This window comes from Pleurodeles waltl, chromosome 10 (genome assembly GCF_031143425.1).
Source record: "Pleurodeles waltl isolate 20211129_DDA chromosome 10, aPleWal1.hap1.20221129, whole genome shotgun sequence".
NCBI classification, from domain to species: Eukaryota; Metazoa; Chordata; class Amphibia; order Caudata; family Salamandridae; genus Pleurodeles; species Pleurodeles waltl.
Genome location: NC_090449.1, coordinates 258390887 through 258411336, shown reverse-complemented (window position 1 = coordinate 258411336; position 20450 = coordinate 258390887). Strand labels below are relative to the sequence as shown.

The following is a 20450-nucleotide window of genomic DNA, read 5'->3' as shown; positions in this document are numbered from 1 at the left end:
GTGCATAAGTGTATCTATATGGGATGGGCGGCCCCAGAAAGGAAGACTGGCACATGGGCTAGTATATCTTGTTTTTCTCCATCGCCTGATTTAGTCAAATGTGGAAAAATTCAGGCTCCAAGTGACCTTATCTGGGTGGAAGAGGATTTGAACACTAACATGCCTGACAAGGATTCTGGCCAGATCCTGCAAGAGAAAGTGTGCAAGTGCCAGGAATGTGTTTTATTTTTTTATATGAACATTTGCAATAAATACGCAAACCAAAAGAATACCTTTTTCTGCGTTGACCCCCATGTATGTGATGGATTTTAGAACTGCTTATGCTATTTTGATTTGAATGAAATGAGTAAACTTAACCCTGTAATTTTTTTACTCATGTGTCATATCACAGGCACTTCATTGATATTGCTGGGGGACCATCATTCTGGTTTCCAAGCCGGATGCAGCACACTGATTGCTGCGGTACTGGCGTTACTTGTCTGCCTCTGCATGTTGGTGGCTGATCTTTCCTGACCACTTTGCTGCCTTTGATACAGTTGACTGTTGTGTCCTCATTTCAGTTTTAAGGAACAGTGTGGACTTTGGAATCGGGGTGCTTGATCCGTTTGTTTCTTTCCTGACTGAAGGATTTGTTCAGTTCATGTTTGGGGGAGCTTGTATGGTGTAAGACCACACCATAGGCACGGGGTGCCCAGTGCTCCACCCAGGAACCTGCTTCGTTAATTTTGCCTATGGCTCCTCTGGTGGGTCTTATAACACCATCTCAGTATTCCAACTACCCATTTATAATTAAGGCTGTCCACCAAAGAGGCACCTTTTTGGTTGAGGAGAGTCTGTTCCATTTGTGGACTAGTCTGAACTGAACTCACAAAATAAGGAAATCATTAAAGGACATAACTCCCTTACCCCATGGGAACTCTGATTGTTCAGCTTAGTAAGAGTACTGATGGAAAAAATGCACGTATTAATATTTTAGGGACTCTTTTCTGATGTACTAAGTGATGTATATATTGTTTTACCACCTAGCCATATTTTGTATGTCTCTTCAAGCGTTTGTCTAGTATGTTCTTCTGAGAAAATATAACAAAGAACTTATATCAACTTGTGGATAATTTAAAAGGCTCTTAATTAGATTTTTGCATATGATGTGTGCATGTACATAAGGACCAATGAGATGGCATGAACTATTAATAATATGGTCTGAAGTTAAAAGTAATTAGAAACACATGTACACGGTGATTGGGTCATTTGTGTATCAATAGGAAGAAATATTGTCAATTTATGGTCAATGGGGGCCTCTTAGGTAATACATCTGCTACAATCAGGACCACTGGAATTATGCTATTTTACAGCTGTAGAATTGTTCTTATATCAATAGATTTGCCACATTTACCACATAATCATTCATCTGTTGCACAATCTGATGATTTTAACAACAACAAATATTTCTAGCTCAAAGAGATAAAAAGTTACTAAAATGCACTAACACATTTTGCTGCATAGAGGGAGGCCTTTTGCAAACGTTAACTGGTCACTTTTCTGCTGCTTATTGTTATAGTTGGGTGTTTAACCAGTACTAATATGATGAAACATGCCCACATAATGTTAATTAGTGTCAACATTACAAGATAATGAGTTAATACTATTACAAAATGTGCATCATTATGCCACATAATTCCTTTTCTTGCTGCATAATATAGTCACCTCTGCTACATAATTCAGTGGCCCTGGCTACAGTGCACGTGTAATATGGGGGCCTGGACAATCGCCACATTTGTTCCAGAGTATCTTGTTCACCAGACGTAATAAGACCACAGTTCAGTGGCCCTGGCTATAATGCACTTGTAATACAGCAGACAGGACATTCGCCATGTTGTGCCAGATGTAATAAGACCACAATTCAGTGGCTCTTGCTATAATGCACTTGTAATGCAGCAGACAGGACATTTGCCATGTTGTGCCAGAGTACCACGTCCCCTAACCGCTGAATAAGGCCTCAAGACTCAGTCTTGTACAATCAAGGCCCAGATGCTTGGAACAGACTTCATTTAAGTCTCAGAATAACTCCCTCCAAGTTTAGAAAAAACAAAGCTGAGAACTCATTTTTTATGTTCTTCTTCAGGCTTGGTTTCCTTTCTGCATCGTTTCCTCCTGATCTTTTGAGTGCTTTTATGTTATTTGTAATATTTTTAACAACATAAATTAATTGTTTCATCAATTGTAAGTATACTGCGATCCGTTTGAAGCTTTGGACCTATGACTCATAGTTTTACTGCGTTTATGTTCCCGTGGATTATTGGCTGTGTTGTAATCAGGTAGAAAGTTATGAACATTAAGCTCTATTATGCGTAAATATTAGATCAGTTTCTCTGTGCATTTATTGAATGCCTCGTATTCTCTGCCCCGTGAGATAATTCATGGTCATTTATGTGTTGCCATGGGTCGCAGTTGCGACCCCTGGCTTGCCCCTTGTGACCCCTTGCCCTGCCTTTGCGACCCCTGGCATCAGAGGTGGCAAAATCAGTGCCTGGAACTCGTGCAGCTCGTCCTAATGGACATCTTGGGGTTCCGCTTTACTGTTTTTTTTGTCATTTCCGTATCACACAAACAGTGAATAATATTATTCACTATTAGTGTTATATAAAATGGAATACAGTTAGCTGGAAAATGACCCTATCTGGTAACTAAGGTAAGTAAAAAATGGTTTTATGTTATGCTAATGTTGCATGTGTGCTTGCGGATGAGAGTGTGTTTATGTGAGCAACAATGTGTGTAGGTGTAAGCATGTATGTATGTGCCAAGTAAAGATCAAATGGCGTGTGATGTGACGTCAGCTACCCCGGCATTTAGTTGAATTGACACCCATGGTGTAATTGCACGTTTTCTCCTCTGTCCCCCAGGCTAACGCAGACCCGTCCGTCATAAACTGTCTGCACACCTTGTCGCGCCGCATCGCCATCGTCCTGCAGCACGAGGAGCGGCGCTGCCAGTACTTGACCAGAGAGGCCAAGCTCATTCTAGCCATTCAAGACGAGGTGTCTGCTATGTCTGAGAGTAAGTCTAGGTTTTGCTTTACTTTCGTATTTGCATCACTTTTGTGTATGCCTCCATTAAGCCCAGTGCTTAATTTGTAAATAAAAACCTGCCGGTACTCAGAGCTCTCCTCTGAAACAGTGAGCTGCTGCAGTTAAATGTGCGAGCACAGAATACTGAGGCAGCGTAATCCTGAAGCAATCGCGGCCCTCTTCAGTACATTTAAAGCCACTCCCTGCCCCTTCAGCTCACTCCTGCAGCTTTCTGCTTTCTCCCTTCGTGATGCTTTTTCATTCTTCTCCGCCTCCGTCTTTCCCATTTGTTTCTTTTGCTCGCAGCAAATGCTTGAGGCAGAAGAATAAGCGCTGGCCCTCAAAAATAAGAGCCGGTGCTTAGCACCGGAAACAACAACCACAAATTAAGCACTGGTTAAGCCCCAGATCCTGTGTCTTTGCTCAGTGGAACTCAACAGCCCATATTCTCGTTGTCCTCCACCGTTTTGTATTCATATACACCATGTGCTGTAAAAAGAAGTTTGTATGTTATCATGTGTCTTAATGTGTGATAAACTTTTATTCTGAATGGGTTTTTAAAAAATTATAATTTGATGTTCAGTGCAAAAGCCAATTGTCATTTGGCTTTTCCAAAAACCAGCCCCTTTTTGATTTTTGATAAATGGACCAAACGTCCAGATGTGTAAGCTCGTCTAAAAATGTGACCCATGCACACTTGTTACTAATTACTACATGGTATTTATAGTGGGTAGAAATTTCATTTAAAGTGCTGCCCCAATTATTAAGACACGTGCTAATGGATGCCCCACTGTCTCCACTGTTACTTAGCATTTTCCAGTATTTTCTGTTGATTATTGGTGTACGCGATATTGAAGCTAAAATAACGAATCCACCCATAAAATGCAATAGGAACATTTTCTGCTTAGACATTTAAAACCAAAGACTAGTCATTGTTACAATTCTTCAGTGCCCACTCTCCTCCTCATTTTTGTTTTTTGTGTGACCAAAGCAAGTATAATTAATCGAGCTCCATTTATTGGTTCTGAATGAAGTAGGCAGATAAAGCACCCAGCCATTTAAAGTCCAGCATATTAATGACTGCCACTTCCAGTAGGACATCTTTGTGTCTGTCACAGTCTGGAGAGGTACACTATTCAGCCCCAGCAGATCTACCTATAGGTCCGGGAAATAACAATTCTACAACATCGGTGCCTAGGGACGCTTAGCTCATCTGCATTATTTGTGGAATAATCTATGAGAATCCCTTGGCTCCCATAGTATAGCAGAGATGTTTCTCATTAGGGCTTGGGTCAACAAGAGCAACCGTCCTAATGGCTTTGGAGATAATGAAATACATATTGGAGCTAGGGGACCAACGTTTCCTACACTTTGGGTGGAAAATACAGATCCACCAGGAGATATTGTTGAGTGCCTTCAACCTTTAAAAGGAAAAGAAACAAAGCCATTCTCCATCCAGGATCTGAACTTCTGGATCCTGATGTTTCTGAGGACTAGGGACGCTTTGGGGAATGGTCTCGACACACATATATTATTAACTTGATTAAATGTTGTGCATTGTACCCAAAACTGCAGATACTGAATAACAGTATGCCAATCAGCATTTGCCCAAAATAAGTATAGTAAGGGGCATATATTTATTAACCAATATGTGCAAGAGTAAAACAATAGATAACTTGGAAATCTATGTACACGTAGGTGTACTAACCCACTGGCAACCGGAAAGAAAGAAAACACTGATTTCTGCTTGAAAACTATATGTGTGTGTAAGCCTGGAATCCTGTTCAATGGAGTTGTGAGTTGGTGGCACTAGCTTGTGTGGTCGGTAACCTTGTGCCTTTGATTTCAGTGCCGGTGATGGGGGTGGGGACTGTGTATGGTAGTCTCACTCTTCCCTGTGTCCTTGCTGTTGAACAGCATAATGGGTCTGCTCAACGGGTGCTCCTCTTCAGCAGTTGCTGCCTCTGGTGGATGCAGGTAGATGCTCGTCTTAGGCAGTTGTGACCTCCCAAGGTCGATGCAGGTGGACACTCATCTTCAGAAGTTGTGGCCCTGGGCTTATGTAGATGGCTGATCTCGGACATACACCGTAGGTAGACAGTGGTATTATGAGTACTTTGGGCCTGTGGCGAGACCGACAGTCCGCATGATGTCATTCTGATGAATAGCCTCTTCCCACAACTCATGACAGACACTGTAGATGCAGACTCCAAAACCCCTCACGACTCCATGTAGCAAATCAGTGGTAGCCTTCTATCCACCATCACTACTTCAGTCTCTCGGTCTCCACCCTCAATTCAGAGGAATTTAGTCAGTGCCCTTCTACTATCTGGGGAAGTTGTATTCACCCTCCATCTTAAGCCATGCTAAAATAGGGTCTGTTCAGAATGGATCCTGCAGGTCCCAGTATGCAGACTGCCACCATATTCAAAGTGGTACAAGCACACCATTTACACATTGGTCACACGGAATATCAAAGCAAGAGTTTGTGTTCATGTTAAAGCCGAACTTTACACGAGGGGGAATACATGCACAGAAAAATAGGTGTGCTCATAACTAATAACTCACAAATCTCAGTACTCTGACACACTTCTTTATATGACTAATCTAGGACATTGACAGTAGTTCCGGGCCTGCTATGAGGATGTGTTTGGTGCTTCCTTCCAGGCCACAAAACAGGTTCTGGAATTCATATACCATAGACAGGCCTAGGTCTCAGCAAACTGACTAGATTAGAGGGGCAAAACTAAGTCAGGATAATGGCTTCACAGCAATCAGACACTAATGGCAGGGGTACAAACCCTTTTATCATAGGGATATTTCCATTCCAGCCCTTCCTTTTATAATTCTATTTTTTTTTGTACTGCCATTCATTTTTTTTAATCTTCTGGCGTTGCTTACCAACTACCCTTTTCTCTTCTTGGCTAAGTAGTATTACTTCATTTTTCTTCAGGCAGCTATGTGCAATGTAGGGAGCCCTATTACATGAGTCGTATTCCATAAAGCAGGCATAATCATGGCCAACAAATGTGTAGCTTGTATAGAAATAATTATTGTTACATTTAGAAGATAATCGTTGCTATTTGAATAGGCAGCTAGGATACAAAACTCAACATCAAGCCTCAGTAATGCAGATTTGAAAGATGTAGAACAGAAAAATACAGAGCAACGTTTGGATGAAATGAAATGCATGTTAAAAATGAAAGAACACTGTGTAGAAACGCACATGGAAGATATTTGTCTTGCATTAGTCTGTATGGAGGCTGGATACGCTGGCCTGTCTTCATGCTTAGCAGAAAGGGGTACCTCCCTTTAAGTGGTTGGGTTTAGGTCCCCCAGCTGAAGTAGTGTGCTTGTAAATGCTCGACCTCGTTCAGAAGGATAAAGAAGGACCCATCTTCACAGCAAACGTTTTTGTGGCTTTCATCTACGAAAACATGAACATTATGAGATTTCTGATGTTAGCTTGGTGTTCAGAAAATCAGCACTTTCCTGACCTAGTCTGTAGAAAAAATACATGAGAGCTGTTGAAATCAAATTTGCAAGTGGAGTAACAACACTGCAGGAAATTTCATATTATATTCGTATCCGCTAATCCTTGTTTTACCCTTCGTGTAGCTGACGGTGGTCCACAATCTCCATTTCACCATATTCTACCCAAGTGCAAACTGGCCAGAGACCTGAAGGAAACATACAACAGGTACATATTTTTTTTCCTTTTTCCTGATTCATTTGTGCTCGAAAAACTCTTAAAGTTTTTTTAAATAATTTTCTCCCATTTCAAAGTGTCACATTTACAAACAGCGGGCCTCTTGCTCCCAGTGGCCAGTAGACATTGTGCCACATGTAGAACTGAAAAAAACAGTACTTTTTTTTTAAATGGGAGAAATGTAAAGTGCAGAAAAATGTTCCATATTTTGAACAATTTTGAGAACATTTCTCTGCATTTTAAATTTCTCCAATTTAATAAAATGGTTGTATGTTTGTGTGTTATGCATGTAATGGTGCCACATATGGCGAATGATGTGACCTATGCCACAAGTACATACAACATAGGCTGTCAGTCACCCATAAACGTATATATCCCATTCATATCCATACATGTTAGCAGATCCCCAAATATCACATTCTCAGTGACACTCATGGCAGCCCTGTGATAGTGCCCTTGGTCAAAATATTTTTTCAAACCATAGTGTCTGGATCTATGGTCATTAGCCTTAAAGTCAATGAACCTGGGCTTGAGGGTGTCTGGTAACAATGTAGAAGTTGTTTAGCCCTCAGTGGCTCACAGTGATTTTCACTGATCAGAAGTAGCTCTTAGTACAGAAAAGGTTGGAGGCCAGTGCTATACATCATGCACAGTGCACACTGCTCTAAGCATGGCACACTGATTGTTTTTTAGACAAATTAATATTCTCCAAATATTCTCCAGGAAATTAAAACATGCAATTTAAGATTCTTGTTACACAATCGTTAAAGAATGGAAAGGGTGCATAGCTAGTTTGTTCGCCCAAACAAAATTAAGTGTGTGGGAGCAAACTGCATTTGAGAGTATAAATTTACAAAACATACTCAGAGAAGCTGAAAAATCTCAGTCATTTTATGACCTGTTCTTATTTAAGACAAGGTCTGCAAGGGGGAGCTACAGCCAAAGTTTGACTTTATTTGCAGTGCAGACACAGTGACACTTCCCTAGTGGCATAACGCAAATTGATGAGACGTCCCTGCAGAATGTGGTGAGGGGCCTCTCATATTCCCATATCTCTCAGGCATTCAAAGGTCTAGAGCTTAATGGGCCCCCCCGGGTGGCCCTCCCACTCCCTCTCAGTGTAGGACCTGCATAAAGCCTCAGCAACCGCCACAACCTCCCTGCATTCCCTTCCCAGCAGCTACACCTTCACTGGTCACCACTTGTCATTCCTTAGCTCAGGGTCCATGCTCAGCTGTCCCTCCTTATAAGGAATTACATGTGAAGGCCATGCGGCAGTGAGGCCTGGGAATACTCCCTGTTTCCGTTGCATAGGGGTCTGTCTCCCCATTCCTCCACCTCCCTCCAGAGAAGGCATCTGCATCCAATTCAGGACACTTCTGAATATTAGCAGAGCATTGCTGGTGCAGAAAAATAACAGCATGCATCACACACAGCAGGCACAGAAGCATCCGCAGCAATATAAGCAGGAGCCGGCACAGAGCCGGCTTAGTGCTGAACACAGCACACAGGAAAGCCTGGATTGCACACTAGAGCGAATGCTGGGGAAAACAAAAGAGCGCACATAGGAAAAGAAGCAAGAGCACACCAGGACAGACTCACAAGCATGACGGGGAGTGCAAATAAACAGACATTAGACAGCATCCATAAGGAAAGACATGAGCCCAACCAGAAGCATACACAGAATCTTGCACAGGAACAGACAGGGGAACACCCAGAAACATACACTAACAGAAGCATTCACAGAAGCAGACTCTGGAGAGTATGTAGGGCAGACAGGCGGACATACATGGAGGAACTCAGGAGCATGCCCAGGAGTGCAAATCAGCAGACACAGGAGCACACTGATAATAAGACACATTAGTGGACACAAGAGCACACCAGAAGCAGACACAGGAACACACCCAGAAGCAGGCACAAGAGCAGACATGGGCGCACAACAAATAGCAAATAAAGGAGCATACCCAACCAGTCACAGGAGGAGGAACAGGAACACACCCAGTATCAAACAAAGGAGCATACCTAAATGCAGACACAGAAACACACCCAAAAAACAGACACAGGAGCAGGTACAGGAGCACACCCAGTATCAGACACAGAATCAAACCCAGAAGCTTATGCAAGAACAGAAATGGGAGCAAATACAGGCTCATACCCAGAAGCAGACACAGGAACATGCCCAGAACCATACACAAGAGTGGACACTGGAGCACACCCAGTAGCAAACACAGGAGCATACCCAGAACTAGACACAGAAGTGGGTACATGAATACACCCAGAAAGAGACATGAAAGTGTGCACAGGAGGACACCCAGGAGTACACCCATAAGCAGACGCAGGAGCAGGCACAGGTCACACCCAGAAGAACACACATAAGCTCTTATAAGGTCTGAAACAAAAGCCTGCAGTGACAGTTCTCTTCCTGCTTTGTATATGCACGTGTCCTCTCCTGTCGTGGCTTTGCTTTTGAGTATGCTTCTGCTTTTTGCCTCCTTGGTACTCAGGTGCACACTCCTGTCTACACTCCTGTGTCTTCCTCATGTCTAAGCTACATTGGCTGTTTTGAGCTGCTATTTTGTATTATCATTTCTGTGTGGCAAGCTGACTGCTCCCTTAATGCATGTAAACCGTGGATGACATGAGCACTCACAGAAGCTTACCCAAGAATGCACATAGCAGACACAAAGGAGAGCAAAGAGCTAGTAAGGGAGCCCTATAGGTTTGTGAACCGGCGCAAACAAAGACGTAAATAAAGAATTAGACAAAAGCGTTCAAACTGGAATACCCATGGGAGTGCACAGAATGTAAACACATGTAAAAATGACATATACACAATGACAAGTCCACCTAAATCCTTGCATTTCATAAATGACACCAAATATCTAAATACAGTAAAAAACGTACCCAGAGCTACAAACACCAATGCCCCCACATGTACTGTATTGATCTGTATTGAATTTATTGTAGCATTTATATAGAGCTTACTATTCGTCTGTGGGGCACTGAAGTGTTTGCCTACATGAGTAGCATGCTACGCCATGTAGTGTGTGACGTTGGAAGGATGTTGTATTTGTTTGATCCTATGTGGGAAGTGTTTCCATGTTGTGCGTGTGGACCATCAAGGTTCCGATATCGTTTTATGGGACATAGTGCATAGCAGTGTGTTTGATAATTAAGTGTGAGAGACAGATGCACAGTTTTACGGTTTTCAGTATGCTGTTAGTTTTGAAAAGTTCAGATATTCTGTTTCATTTGATATAGACCCTCATCATGACCCTGGCGGTCCGAAGACCACCAGGGCTGCTGTGGCGGAATACCGCCAAATTAGGAGTTTGGCCGAAGCCAAACCGCAGAGCTTCCACCCGTCCCGCCACATTACTGTGTTCCACCAGGCTGGAGGTGAGCACTTCAAAAGCTGGCGATCTTGCACCCTGGCGACAGGAATAAGCATTCCTGTCGCTAGGATACACTTGCACACACGTCCACATACCCGCACTTACACACTTCTACACACAAAGCACACCCCCACTCACCCACGCAAACGCAACATACACACCCATTCACACTGACAAACACTGCATGCATGCGTGCATTTACTCACCCATGCGCATACATACATTCACACATACACACCCTGCACTGCATACACGGACTCCCCTGCTCTCACTCACCCCATCCACACACAATCACTCACACATGCAGACATGCACCCACAAACACTCCCTCCTCCTCCCCGCATTCACGACATTCACACACACACCCTCCCCTGTCAGATGATCCACTTGCCTCGTTTGTCAAGGAGGTCATCCAGGAAGGGACAAGTCCTGGCCCTTCCACCGTCGGCAGCGCCTTGCCATCTGGACACCGCCACACCGTATTACAGGTTGTAATACAGTGTGCGGTCTCTTTTTGGCATGGGGGTACCAGTGGCAGTACCTTCTCGGCACCGCCGACTGCCAGCACGACTGGTCTCGGAATTCCACTCGATTTTGGGTGGAAATCAGAGATCGCTTGTATTATAACAGTCTTAATACCACCAGCACTGTCGTGATGAGGGCCATAGTCTGTTTAGAAGGTTACTGCACTGAGTTGTCCATTCCAACATTTTGAATATAGTTGTGGTCCTGAGCTGGCATAGTTGGAGGGAGGGAGAAGTGGAGAGATCTGTAGGGATGGACATTTTTATTATAACTCCATATCTGAATATCTATGTCAGTTGTAAAGAAGTGATCAGATTGTATAAATATTTGGACGTGCAGTGAATGGATTATATTAAAGTCCCCCAAAACTGACCAGTATTGGGTGACAGATCCATTCAGTTATTTCATGCATGTTGATTTAGTGATGTTCATGTATAAAGTTTATTTTATTGGGATATACAGACCTCTTTTGCTATAATAAAAGCAAGAGAGACAACCTCATTTATTACATGACAGCGAAGTACTTGAAGCAATACAATAGAAAGTATGGATATCATTGACCTACGCAAAGTGCAATTCCCCAACACAAACTAATACAAAAGAAAACACAAGTCCTCAAACCCATCCTCGAGCCTTTCTACAGAAGCCAACCAAAAGGCTGTTGAAAAACCCAACTGCCCCAACAGTACTAGAAATTCTGTGTTTGCCAATGCATGCCATGCGGTGGAGGGTGACAGGCAGTGAACACCATGAACGTTTGGACAGCAGAGAAAAAGTATCTTAATATTTGGGCCTTTTTCGATTTTCGCATTGTGTGCTTCGAAATCACGCAGTGATTTGTCAAAAACACAAGCACAGGGTTACAGATGCCGCAAGATACCCACCCTCACCGTTTTTGGTACTCATGGAACAAAAGGCAAAATGAGTGTCCATGTGCTATTCAAACATATATCAAAAAGTGTGACAATTGCAGTAATTTGGCAGTAAGACCATGTTGTAAGGTGAACTTGCTGTTTTATGAAACTCAGTGCATGGCCATCTTGTAGCTGTGGCCTTTCTTCTAGGCGGGGAGAGGAGCATGGCCGCTCACCACTTTACCTTTGCAGCTTTAAGCATTTGTTAACCAGTTGTTCTGTGAGAAGCACACTGAGGATTAGGAGCAGGGCCTGTTCTGCACCAGTGGATGCAGGTGGTCACTCCAGCACTCATGTTGGGGACTGGGATTCAGTTTTCATTATCAGAGTTTGTCTGCAGCAAGAGAGAGAAAGGCAGAAAGAAGAGATTCAAAAACAGTGGCGAAGAGAGAAACCTGGGATGAAAAAGAACATGCAAGAGTGAAATAAATAGGAAGTGTAGGTGGTGGAACGAGTTGGATTAAAAACTAGACACCCTTGGTATGAGGCTGCAGCAGCTTTTGGAAACAGGTGCGTAAGAAAACTTTGACTGCACCTGCACTTACGTTAAAAAAAATATTAAAAAATTAACCACTGTAAGTAAGTCTCGGTATACACAAGTCTGCCCTCGTTTCTAGCTGTGACCCACAAGTTGCTTGAATGTCCACCTGGCTATTGCTGTTTAATGGCAACAGCATGGAGCTGAATTAAAACTGATAGCAGTTCAAAAACTGGATCCCAAGGACCCAACATCCTCACTATCTGATAGCTGCTAGCCTGCCTCGACCACATTTCACCTCACTGCACCCACCAGCTGATAGACGTTGTAAACGAAGAGGGGCTCCAGATTTCCCTAGCTATTGTTGTAGACTTTAGTTACAGCATCATTCAATGGCGCACCCATTTAATCGCAGCTTTTGCAACTGGTAATGTACGAGGTACTGACCTCCATATCTACAGATACTTTGTCCCACTCCAGCCTTATTGGCACAGGCAGTATGTCTGATAATGTCCTCGCCTTAGATGTAAGGATGGATGCCTTCTCTAAAGGCAGGCACATCACAGAAGTACCCCCAACTATTAGATTGGAGAGCCCATGATCAGGAGCGGCGTGCGTGGCTGGGGCTGGGTGTGTTATTGGGCTGGAGAGAGCCCTGTGCGCATGTGTGTTCGGCCGGCCAAACACACATGCACTCTAAGGGGAATGTACTTCCCTCAGCTCGTCCCCCCCAATGCCCTGCCCCTTTTACATGGAACGGATAATAAACAGAGTCTATTTTCCTTTCTGTGTAAAAGCCCATATGGAGGAGCCGCGCCTGCCCATGATAACTGCCCTCTCCTTCACCCGGACTTCCACCCAGCTCGTCGATTCCCCTGTTGAAGGCAGCACATGCTTGTAGCCTTGCCAAACCCCTCACGGTTCTGATGATTTTGAAAGTCAGGTTCAGCTGTGCGGGGTGGTGGTGAATGCCCCACGCCCGAACCCCTCACTTTGGTCAGAGCCAGTACTCGCATTCCAGTGATTCAGTCCGTCACACAGTGCCTAGCTAGATACATGGTTTGAACAGGAGACACCACACTTCAAGGAGCTACCTTTTCTATTGTTGTCTCATTCTGTCCTCTCGAGCTCCACAACCGCCAGTTTTGAAGCTTCTTGGCTCTGCACTCTCCCTGCATCAGGCAGGCACGGAACAGACAGCTGCTAGAAGCCACACTGCCCCGTGGGTAAGGCAGAACGCTGACATCTCCGTCCCTGACATCATGCTGTCTCTACTAGAGGGCAGACGTGGGTGCACGTGGGTAAAGTTCTGCTGCTTGGCAAGGATATCAGCGAGTAGCGACAGAAGAGGCTCTGACTCACTAAAAGATGGACAATGTTTAAATTGCAAGGCACAAAAACACAGAAATCAAATGCCTTGGCACAGTAGCTCTCCACAAGACCTTCACGGTGGAAGTCCTAGTCCAAAAAAAGCATATGTTCATGTTTTTCAGCACAGGTGACGGTAGAAAATGCCTCCAGAAAAATCGGGAACACCTCTTCGGAGCCTCAATACACTGCTGTGCATGAGCGACTTCCCATCATTGGTGTGTCTCTAAATCAGGTCAGACAGGTCAGTAGAACAAGGCGAGAGGAGGGAAACGGACCAAAGCGCACCCCTTCTGTTCACTAATGTTACCTTCTATAACTGCCCCTCCCTACGCAGTGACGGGTGACGTGACGTCCTATAGTATATACTGGCGTTCTCAATTCTCGCCCTCTCCTAAATGCGCTGCAACGTCCACTGCTACACACAGGGTTCGCTGGCTTCCTACACTAAAGGCCTGATGGAGCAGGTGAATGACAATAGCCACCCTAGCTCGACTGGACAGTTTATTTAGTTTTTCAGTTCATTATCGCCAGGAAAACACTGGGGGTCCCAGACAAAAAATATAAAAATGTTCCCCCACTCCCAGGGGGGAGAAAACTCCGAGGGTGTCAGTGTCCGTTTTTTTGTTTTTCAAAAACAAACTCCCACTTTGAAGTTTGTTTTTGAAAAAGAAAAGAGTTTGCTTAGCTACCATCTGAAACATGGTGACTGCTCAGCAAGCTTGGCGTGCCATTTAGAAGGCAAGGCAAAGATATCTCGCAGGGCCGGTGAAGATCTCTAAATATGGTGGGTGTTAGGCAGGCTATAGTTGCAGACAAAATTACAATGGACGTCATTTCGGGTCGCCGCTGCGACCTCTGACTTGCCCCTTGCTGCCCCTGGCACAGGCTTTGCGACCCCTGGCGTCGGAGGTGGCAAAATCAGTGCCAACGACACTGAGGCGGCTCAACATTCCGTAGTTACAACACGTTTTACTTTACACTAATAGTGAATAATACCATATTATTCACTATTAGTGTAATAAAACATGGACCACATTTAGCTGGCTTAGCACCTTTGGTGGCAGGTGCATTAAGTACAAATATTTGTAATCTATGTTGTGTGTGCTTGTGGGTTAGAATGTTTATGTGAGATAAGGCCATGTGTGTGAGCATGTCTGTATGTATGAGCATGTGTGTGTGAGTGAAAGTGAGTGAGAGTCAGTGACAGGTAATGAGTGAGACTGTGTGAAATTGAGGCCCGGATTTACTATTCTTTGTCGTAAAGGCAATGCTGCCCGAAGATGCTGTGCTGTCTTATGTCGAAGGGAAAGAAAAACATGCATAATACCTATTATGATAAGGTACATTGTTTCTCTCATTGTGCACTGGTGCACTTTTGGCTGCAATGCACCAACGCACACACCCTTGCGCCATAGTGCAAGGGGGTTTGCGTTCTCTGAAGCATAGATTTTGTACTGGAAGGGATACATTCCAGTACAAAAACTCTGCCTCGGCTTTTCTCACTTTGTGTGTGTGTTCTGTACAATGCAGCACAGGTGCAAAGTTGGAAGAAAAAGGAGAAATGAAAACAATTCTGCTTGTTATGCCTGCTTCGAACATGCATAAGATTTTGGTGCCTACTCACCTCAATCAATGTTCGTAGATAGGGATTTCCGCAGAAACCCGTAGGTGATTGCATAGGAATGTCCATGTATCATCAATGGGACAATCACTTGATGCAAAATAACGCAAAGCAGTGCATAACACAGTTTTGCTTTACTTTGGGATACTGTCCAACACAAATCAGAATGTGCATTGAATAGTAAATCACACCCTAACACTTTTTACCTGATCTGCGTCACAAAAGAGACACATAAACGGTGCAAAGCGCTAGTAAACCTGGGCCTTAGTGTCACTAAGTATGAGTGAGATTAAAAACGAATACAAGTGAATGAGATTGAATAAGAATGAGTGTAAGGGGGTGTAACTGTGTGTGTGCGCGATGGGGTCATGTGACGTGGCTTCCTGAAAAAAAATCTGGGTCGGGTATTGTGATGTCACTTACTGTGATGTCGTAAATGTCAAAGGGTATGTGATGTCACTTCCGCTACCCCTGGCATTTTTGTGAAACAATGCCAATGATAATTACCTCTGCCACCATGAAGGATGGCGTGTCTCCTGCATATTCTAAATTAAGTTATTGGTTCCTAATTCATTCCATAGGTTGAATCACAATGACATGCCCATTTATCCCATGCCTTTTTTTCCCTTAATGTGTTAGCATGATGGTGGGGTAAGGCAAATGCTGTGAATTTTATTGATGTCTGCCCTAGGGTAACTTAGAAGCATCACAGAGACTGGTAGAAGATTTTGCCCTCATGCCAGGGTAACCGCCTCAGAGGTGAACCTTTGATATGACTGGATCCCCAGGTGCATAGCAAAAGCCAAGCAACATTTATTTTATGGGATCGCTGGCGTCAAACTGTTGTCATGTATTTTACTGGAACGTGGGCGTTCAGTCAGAAAAATGGTTTAGAGGACCCCATTAGTAGACCATTATCTGATGTGCACGATTACATCTGTGACCACAAGTACGTGTTCATATACAGGACTTCCCCGAACGTTTTGCTTATGGAACCGGTCTTTGTTGGGGGGTGTCTTTCTATTCTTGGTACCCACACTAATAAACAGCGCCGCCTAGTGTTTTGCTTTGTACATACGCTTTTAAACTGGGAACTAAATGTGTTTCTTCTTTCAAAATGAAAACTTAATTACAATTATTTCCATTATCATCGTAATCTTTGGGGCTAATCAGTTCTTAGATGCCAAGTTGTGGTGTCTATTCCTGTGCCCACTAAACAGTGATCCTCCCTATTCGTCCCCTTTCCGCAAACCTTGCATTAAAGAAAGGGCCCGCGTCACAAACTTTTTTAATGGCACCCGTGATAAAAGCTCACATTCTACAAGCACACAATATGTTCAGTTCACGATATAAGTGTACTGAATATGCAAGATTAATCGTGCTAATAGGCAAATTACACATGTTCAAAATGTGTGCTTGCCAAATACTGGGTTGAATTTTTTTTTATTTTTTTATTTGCAAAAGGGGGTTTTCTAGGAGCGACCAGGGGCTTAGCACTGTAAACTAGTCGATTGCTAAACAAATGCGAATCTCACTCAAACATGCGGCGAGTCACAAAACAAGAGCACACCACAGTCACTGTTTCACCCTCCTCAGCACACCCTCTTTTCCTGCCTGGAATGAGTCAGACAATTGTATCGGAAGAGTTTTTTTTTTGTTTTGTTTTCTTTAACTGATGAACACTTTCTCTTTTGTCCTTGTGCACCTCTGTACCTCCAGGAAAGTGTTTAGATTGTTTCTCCCATGGGCTATTGCACAAAGGTCAGTGCTTGTGACTTTGTTCTACATTTGATAGTCTTGTACGGTTTATTTGCACAATTGACAAATATTCATACGCGTTCTGTACTCGTAGTTGTTTTGCAACAGCCATATATTAACATTTTTGTGATTTGCGGAAAACCAAGAATTTTATGCCTAGCACAGAAACTATCAGGTTGGCACATTTTGCACCTATATTTTTGTGAATTGGGCCCAAAATCTTTGTTGTACTGGCAAGAAGTGCAGGGTTCCAGATTTTGGAGGCTCGGATACATTTATGGACACTTTTAATTTATAACCGTGGCGCTATACTGTGGACCACCAACGCCTGTAACACTGAAGGTAGTCAGAACACATTTATATACAACAAAATGTGATTGTTCAGTGTTATTTGCTATTACAGCTTAAACTTTATAAATTGAAAAGTAAAATGCAGAGCAAGAAGGAGGTTAGTCTGCATTCCAGTCCTGAAAAAAACTAAAAAGTGATGAGTGAAATCCTTGAATTAATTCCAACCTACTGGCAATCACTCCGGGACACGTTCCAGTCTATCATGCTTGTTACCCATTGTGCCACACTAGACAAAAAACAACCATATACAGATCAGACTCTTCCCAGACCACCTGCCATACCAAGTGCATCTGGATGAAAGCAGAAGCAAGCTAGGCTAGTGTCCGCCTTTTTAGTCTGTCCTATGCATTGACCTTTCAGCACTGAGTAAAGACACTTCCCATTTAAAACAGTTCTTCCTCGTGCTTTAGTTCATGTGTTGCAACTGTTCCCTGCTCATCGTGCATCTGCAAGTTGCTTTATTAGGGCAGGTGAAGGTAAAAGGTGTGGGGCTTTAGTTCATGTTTGCATCTGTTCCCTGCCCATCGTGCATCTGCAAGTTGCTTTATTAGGGCTGGTGAAGGTTAAAGGTGTGGGGCTTTAGTTCGTGTGTTGCATCTGTTCCCTGCCCATTGTGCATCTGTAAGTTGCTTTATTAGGGCAGGTGAAGGTAAAAGGTGTGGGTGTGTAAACCAGGTACATGTGCGGTATGGCATTCGTCTTGCCTTCCACACAGCAGTATCTCACTAAAGCTCTGAGTCCCTGGAAGTTCTTGCAAGACGTCTGTCTTCACCACTGTAAACCCACACTAGAACATAGCTAAAGAGGATGTGTGGATGCGGAAATGATTGGTAATATGTAATTTAGGAGTAAAGCCACTCTGTGTACATGCATGATCTGGCCAAGGCGGCTGTTTGATAGCCAACAGTTTGGCTTTTTTATTTTTTTATTTGCAATACTCTTGAACATATTTTTATTTTATAAGGAACCATAAGCCACTGGAAGAACCACATTAAATTAGAATGTTTATAAAAAGGCAGAAGGTCCAAGAACCTTTCTAAAACAAAATCAGTAGTTATCCCGCTCGAACTGCAGTTCTCCAGAGAAGCCACCCAGTGGTTTAGTGGGTGTTTCTCTGCTTGGGAATTGTGGTCCTGTGGCGATCCGCAAACAGAGATCCACTAAGGAGAGATAGAGAAGATCTCTTTTCCCTTTTCATTAACACACCTCCTGCACTGATTGGTGCTCGGGGCAGAGTTATGACCATGGAGCACTGATGAAAGTGAAAGCAGACACTTCTGAATGGTGCAGCCTTTCACCTTTGTCACTATGAGGTCAGTGGGATGGGCAAAAGAAAACAGAATGAAGAAAGCTATTTTCTCACGTTTTGAATTCTGGTGCATACAGGACGTACAGTCTACAACTGTGTATTACCACCAGGGTACACCTAACAGCAAGGTGAGGAGGCCACTCCATGGCACTTTGCCCTGTTATAAGATTGTACAGCGTTTTGTTTTGTCAAACTTTCAGTTATGTATTTTACTTTTGGGTTCACCTTTATTTTTATTGATTTATTTATTCACATTTTTTGAGCCCTCTACAACTATTAACTACAGGCTTCATTCACAAAAAACATTTTAAAAGTCCAAAACCTATGCATCGTGGGTTTTCTCCTTTGACTTACAGAGGAATATAAGTAATCCCAGGAGTACTCATAGAAATTTAGGCAATTTTCATACTGAGGGCCTCATTACGAGGCTGGCGGTCACAAGATCACCATCCGACTGCCGACTCTGCCAGGATCCTAGATCCTGACGTGGTGACAACGGTGCTGGTTGGTATCAACCAGGGGGTAACTGAACTCTGCGCCACCCTGCTGATTACAACCTTGTTCTTCGCCAGCCTTTTCATGGCGGTTTCCACACCATGAAGAGGTTGTCGAGAACAAGTGCATGGGCCAGAGGGGGTCCCTGCACTGCCCATGCCCATCTGTGCTACGAGATAGCACTCGACTCCCTTAAAGGAGCAGAGTGCTATCTCGTAGCACCGTTCCTGATAGTCAGACTGGCGAGAAAGCTCTTTTTCAAGGAATCTGCTGGTCAGCCAGGTCAGGCTGGCAGGAACCTTGTAACAGGGCACGGTGGACACCCCCCAGCACGAGTTTGGCAGTCCCGTTTTGGGACCCCCGAACTCATAATGAGTCTTAGACTCTTCATCCTCAATAAGTCTGCCACATGACTGTCCAAATGACTAAGGATAGCAGAAACTTGCATTAAATGTCATTAATTTTCCCCTTCTCCAATTCAGATATCTGTTTATAATTTAAGAGCATATGAAATTTGTGTAATTTGTGTTTGGATAATTATGTGAAATTTTGGGGAAATTACAAGAAATTACGCAAAATGCAAATCTGGCATTTAACACCATATTTTAGCGTGAAATGCATGCATGCATAGTACCAAACGCATGTGTCGTAATAATATCCACTTGTTTTTCGTTGTTTGCATTGTTCCCGTGCTCCCATGGTGTAATTTAGGTGAAGTGGCATAATGACATAATTTGGGAACACGTTTTTCATGTTTAGGTCAGTGCATGACCTGCTCCGACAGCTGCTAGGGTTGGGATATAAATCAGGAGCCATAATTAATTCCCAAGTCCTTGGGTGTATAAGACGAGGCTTCCTGTACAAACATCAAGTGAAGAACAGCAGCACATTAGATATGGTCACTAGGAACGTGGAGAAGCTGAAATAAATGTGATGCAGGAGTGGATTAAATATGAATTTTGATGATCAAGCCCATTACATTTTGTTTGGTTGGAGGCTGTCCTGGCTCTATTAAACAGTGGCTGTCCTGATGAAGGCACTTCAGGCCGAAACATGCATAGAATAATCTGTGTAGCCATTCGAATAAACTAATGCAGTGATGGTTAGGAGTTAACATGAAAGCAATCTGTTATAAAGCATAGATTCACATATTGTGACAAGATAAGATGCACTTATGTAGCCACTCAAATAAAGAGATGAATTGATATATTTGGAGCTATCATGAAAATCAATCTGTTTATAGAATAAAAACATAGATTGTGATATGATAAATTAGTATTGTGGATTCAGGAGATCGACCTCCGTAATTAGAGAAATGATTTTCATGTAATATGCTAATGTTTTGATGATAAGTGAAGGTAAGAATGCATGAGAGTGAGAGTATGTGGACTGATGCTTAGTGAGTGGGTTTAGGTGTTTTAACACGAGATATTCTCTATCTGTGTGATCTGCAATTTAT

The 20450-nt window shown here is 43.3% G+C and overlaps 1 protein-coding gene across 3 annotated transcripts in view; it reads left to right on the top strand.

Moving 5' to 3' along the window:
* NPRL3 (NPR3 like, GATOR1 complex subunit) overlaps window positions 1–20450 on the top strand; it is a 334166-nt gene that overhangs the window by 124895 nt on the left and 188821 nt on the right. For all 3 annotated transcript variants that reach the window (XM_069210380.1, XM_069210379.1, XM_069210381.1), the window contains 2 exons: window positions 2901–3054; window positions 6684–6765. In XM_069210380.1, the coding sequence (XP_069066481.1) occupies window positions 2901–3054; window positions 6684–6765 (236 nt within the window). The remainder of the gene's footprint in view (window positions 1–2900; window positions 3055–6683; window positions 6766–20450) is intronic.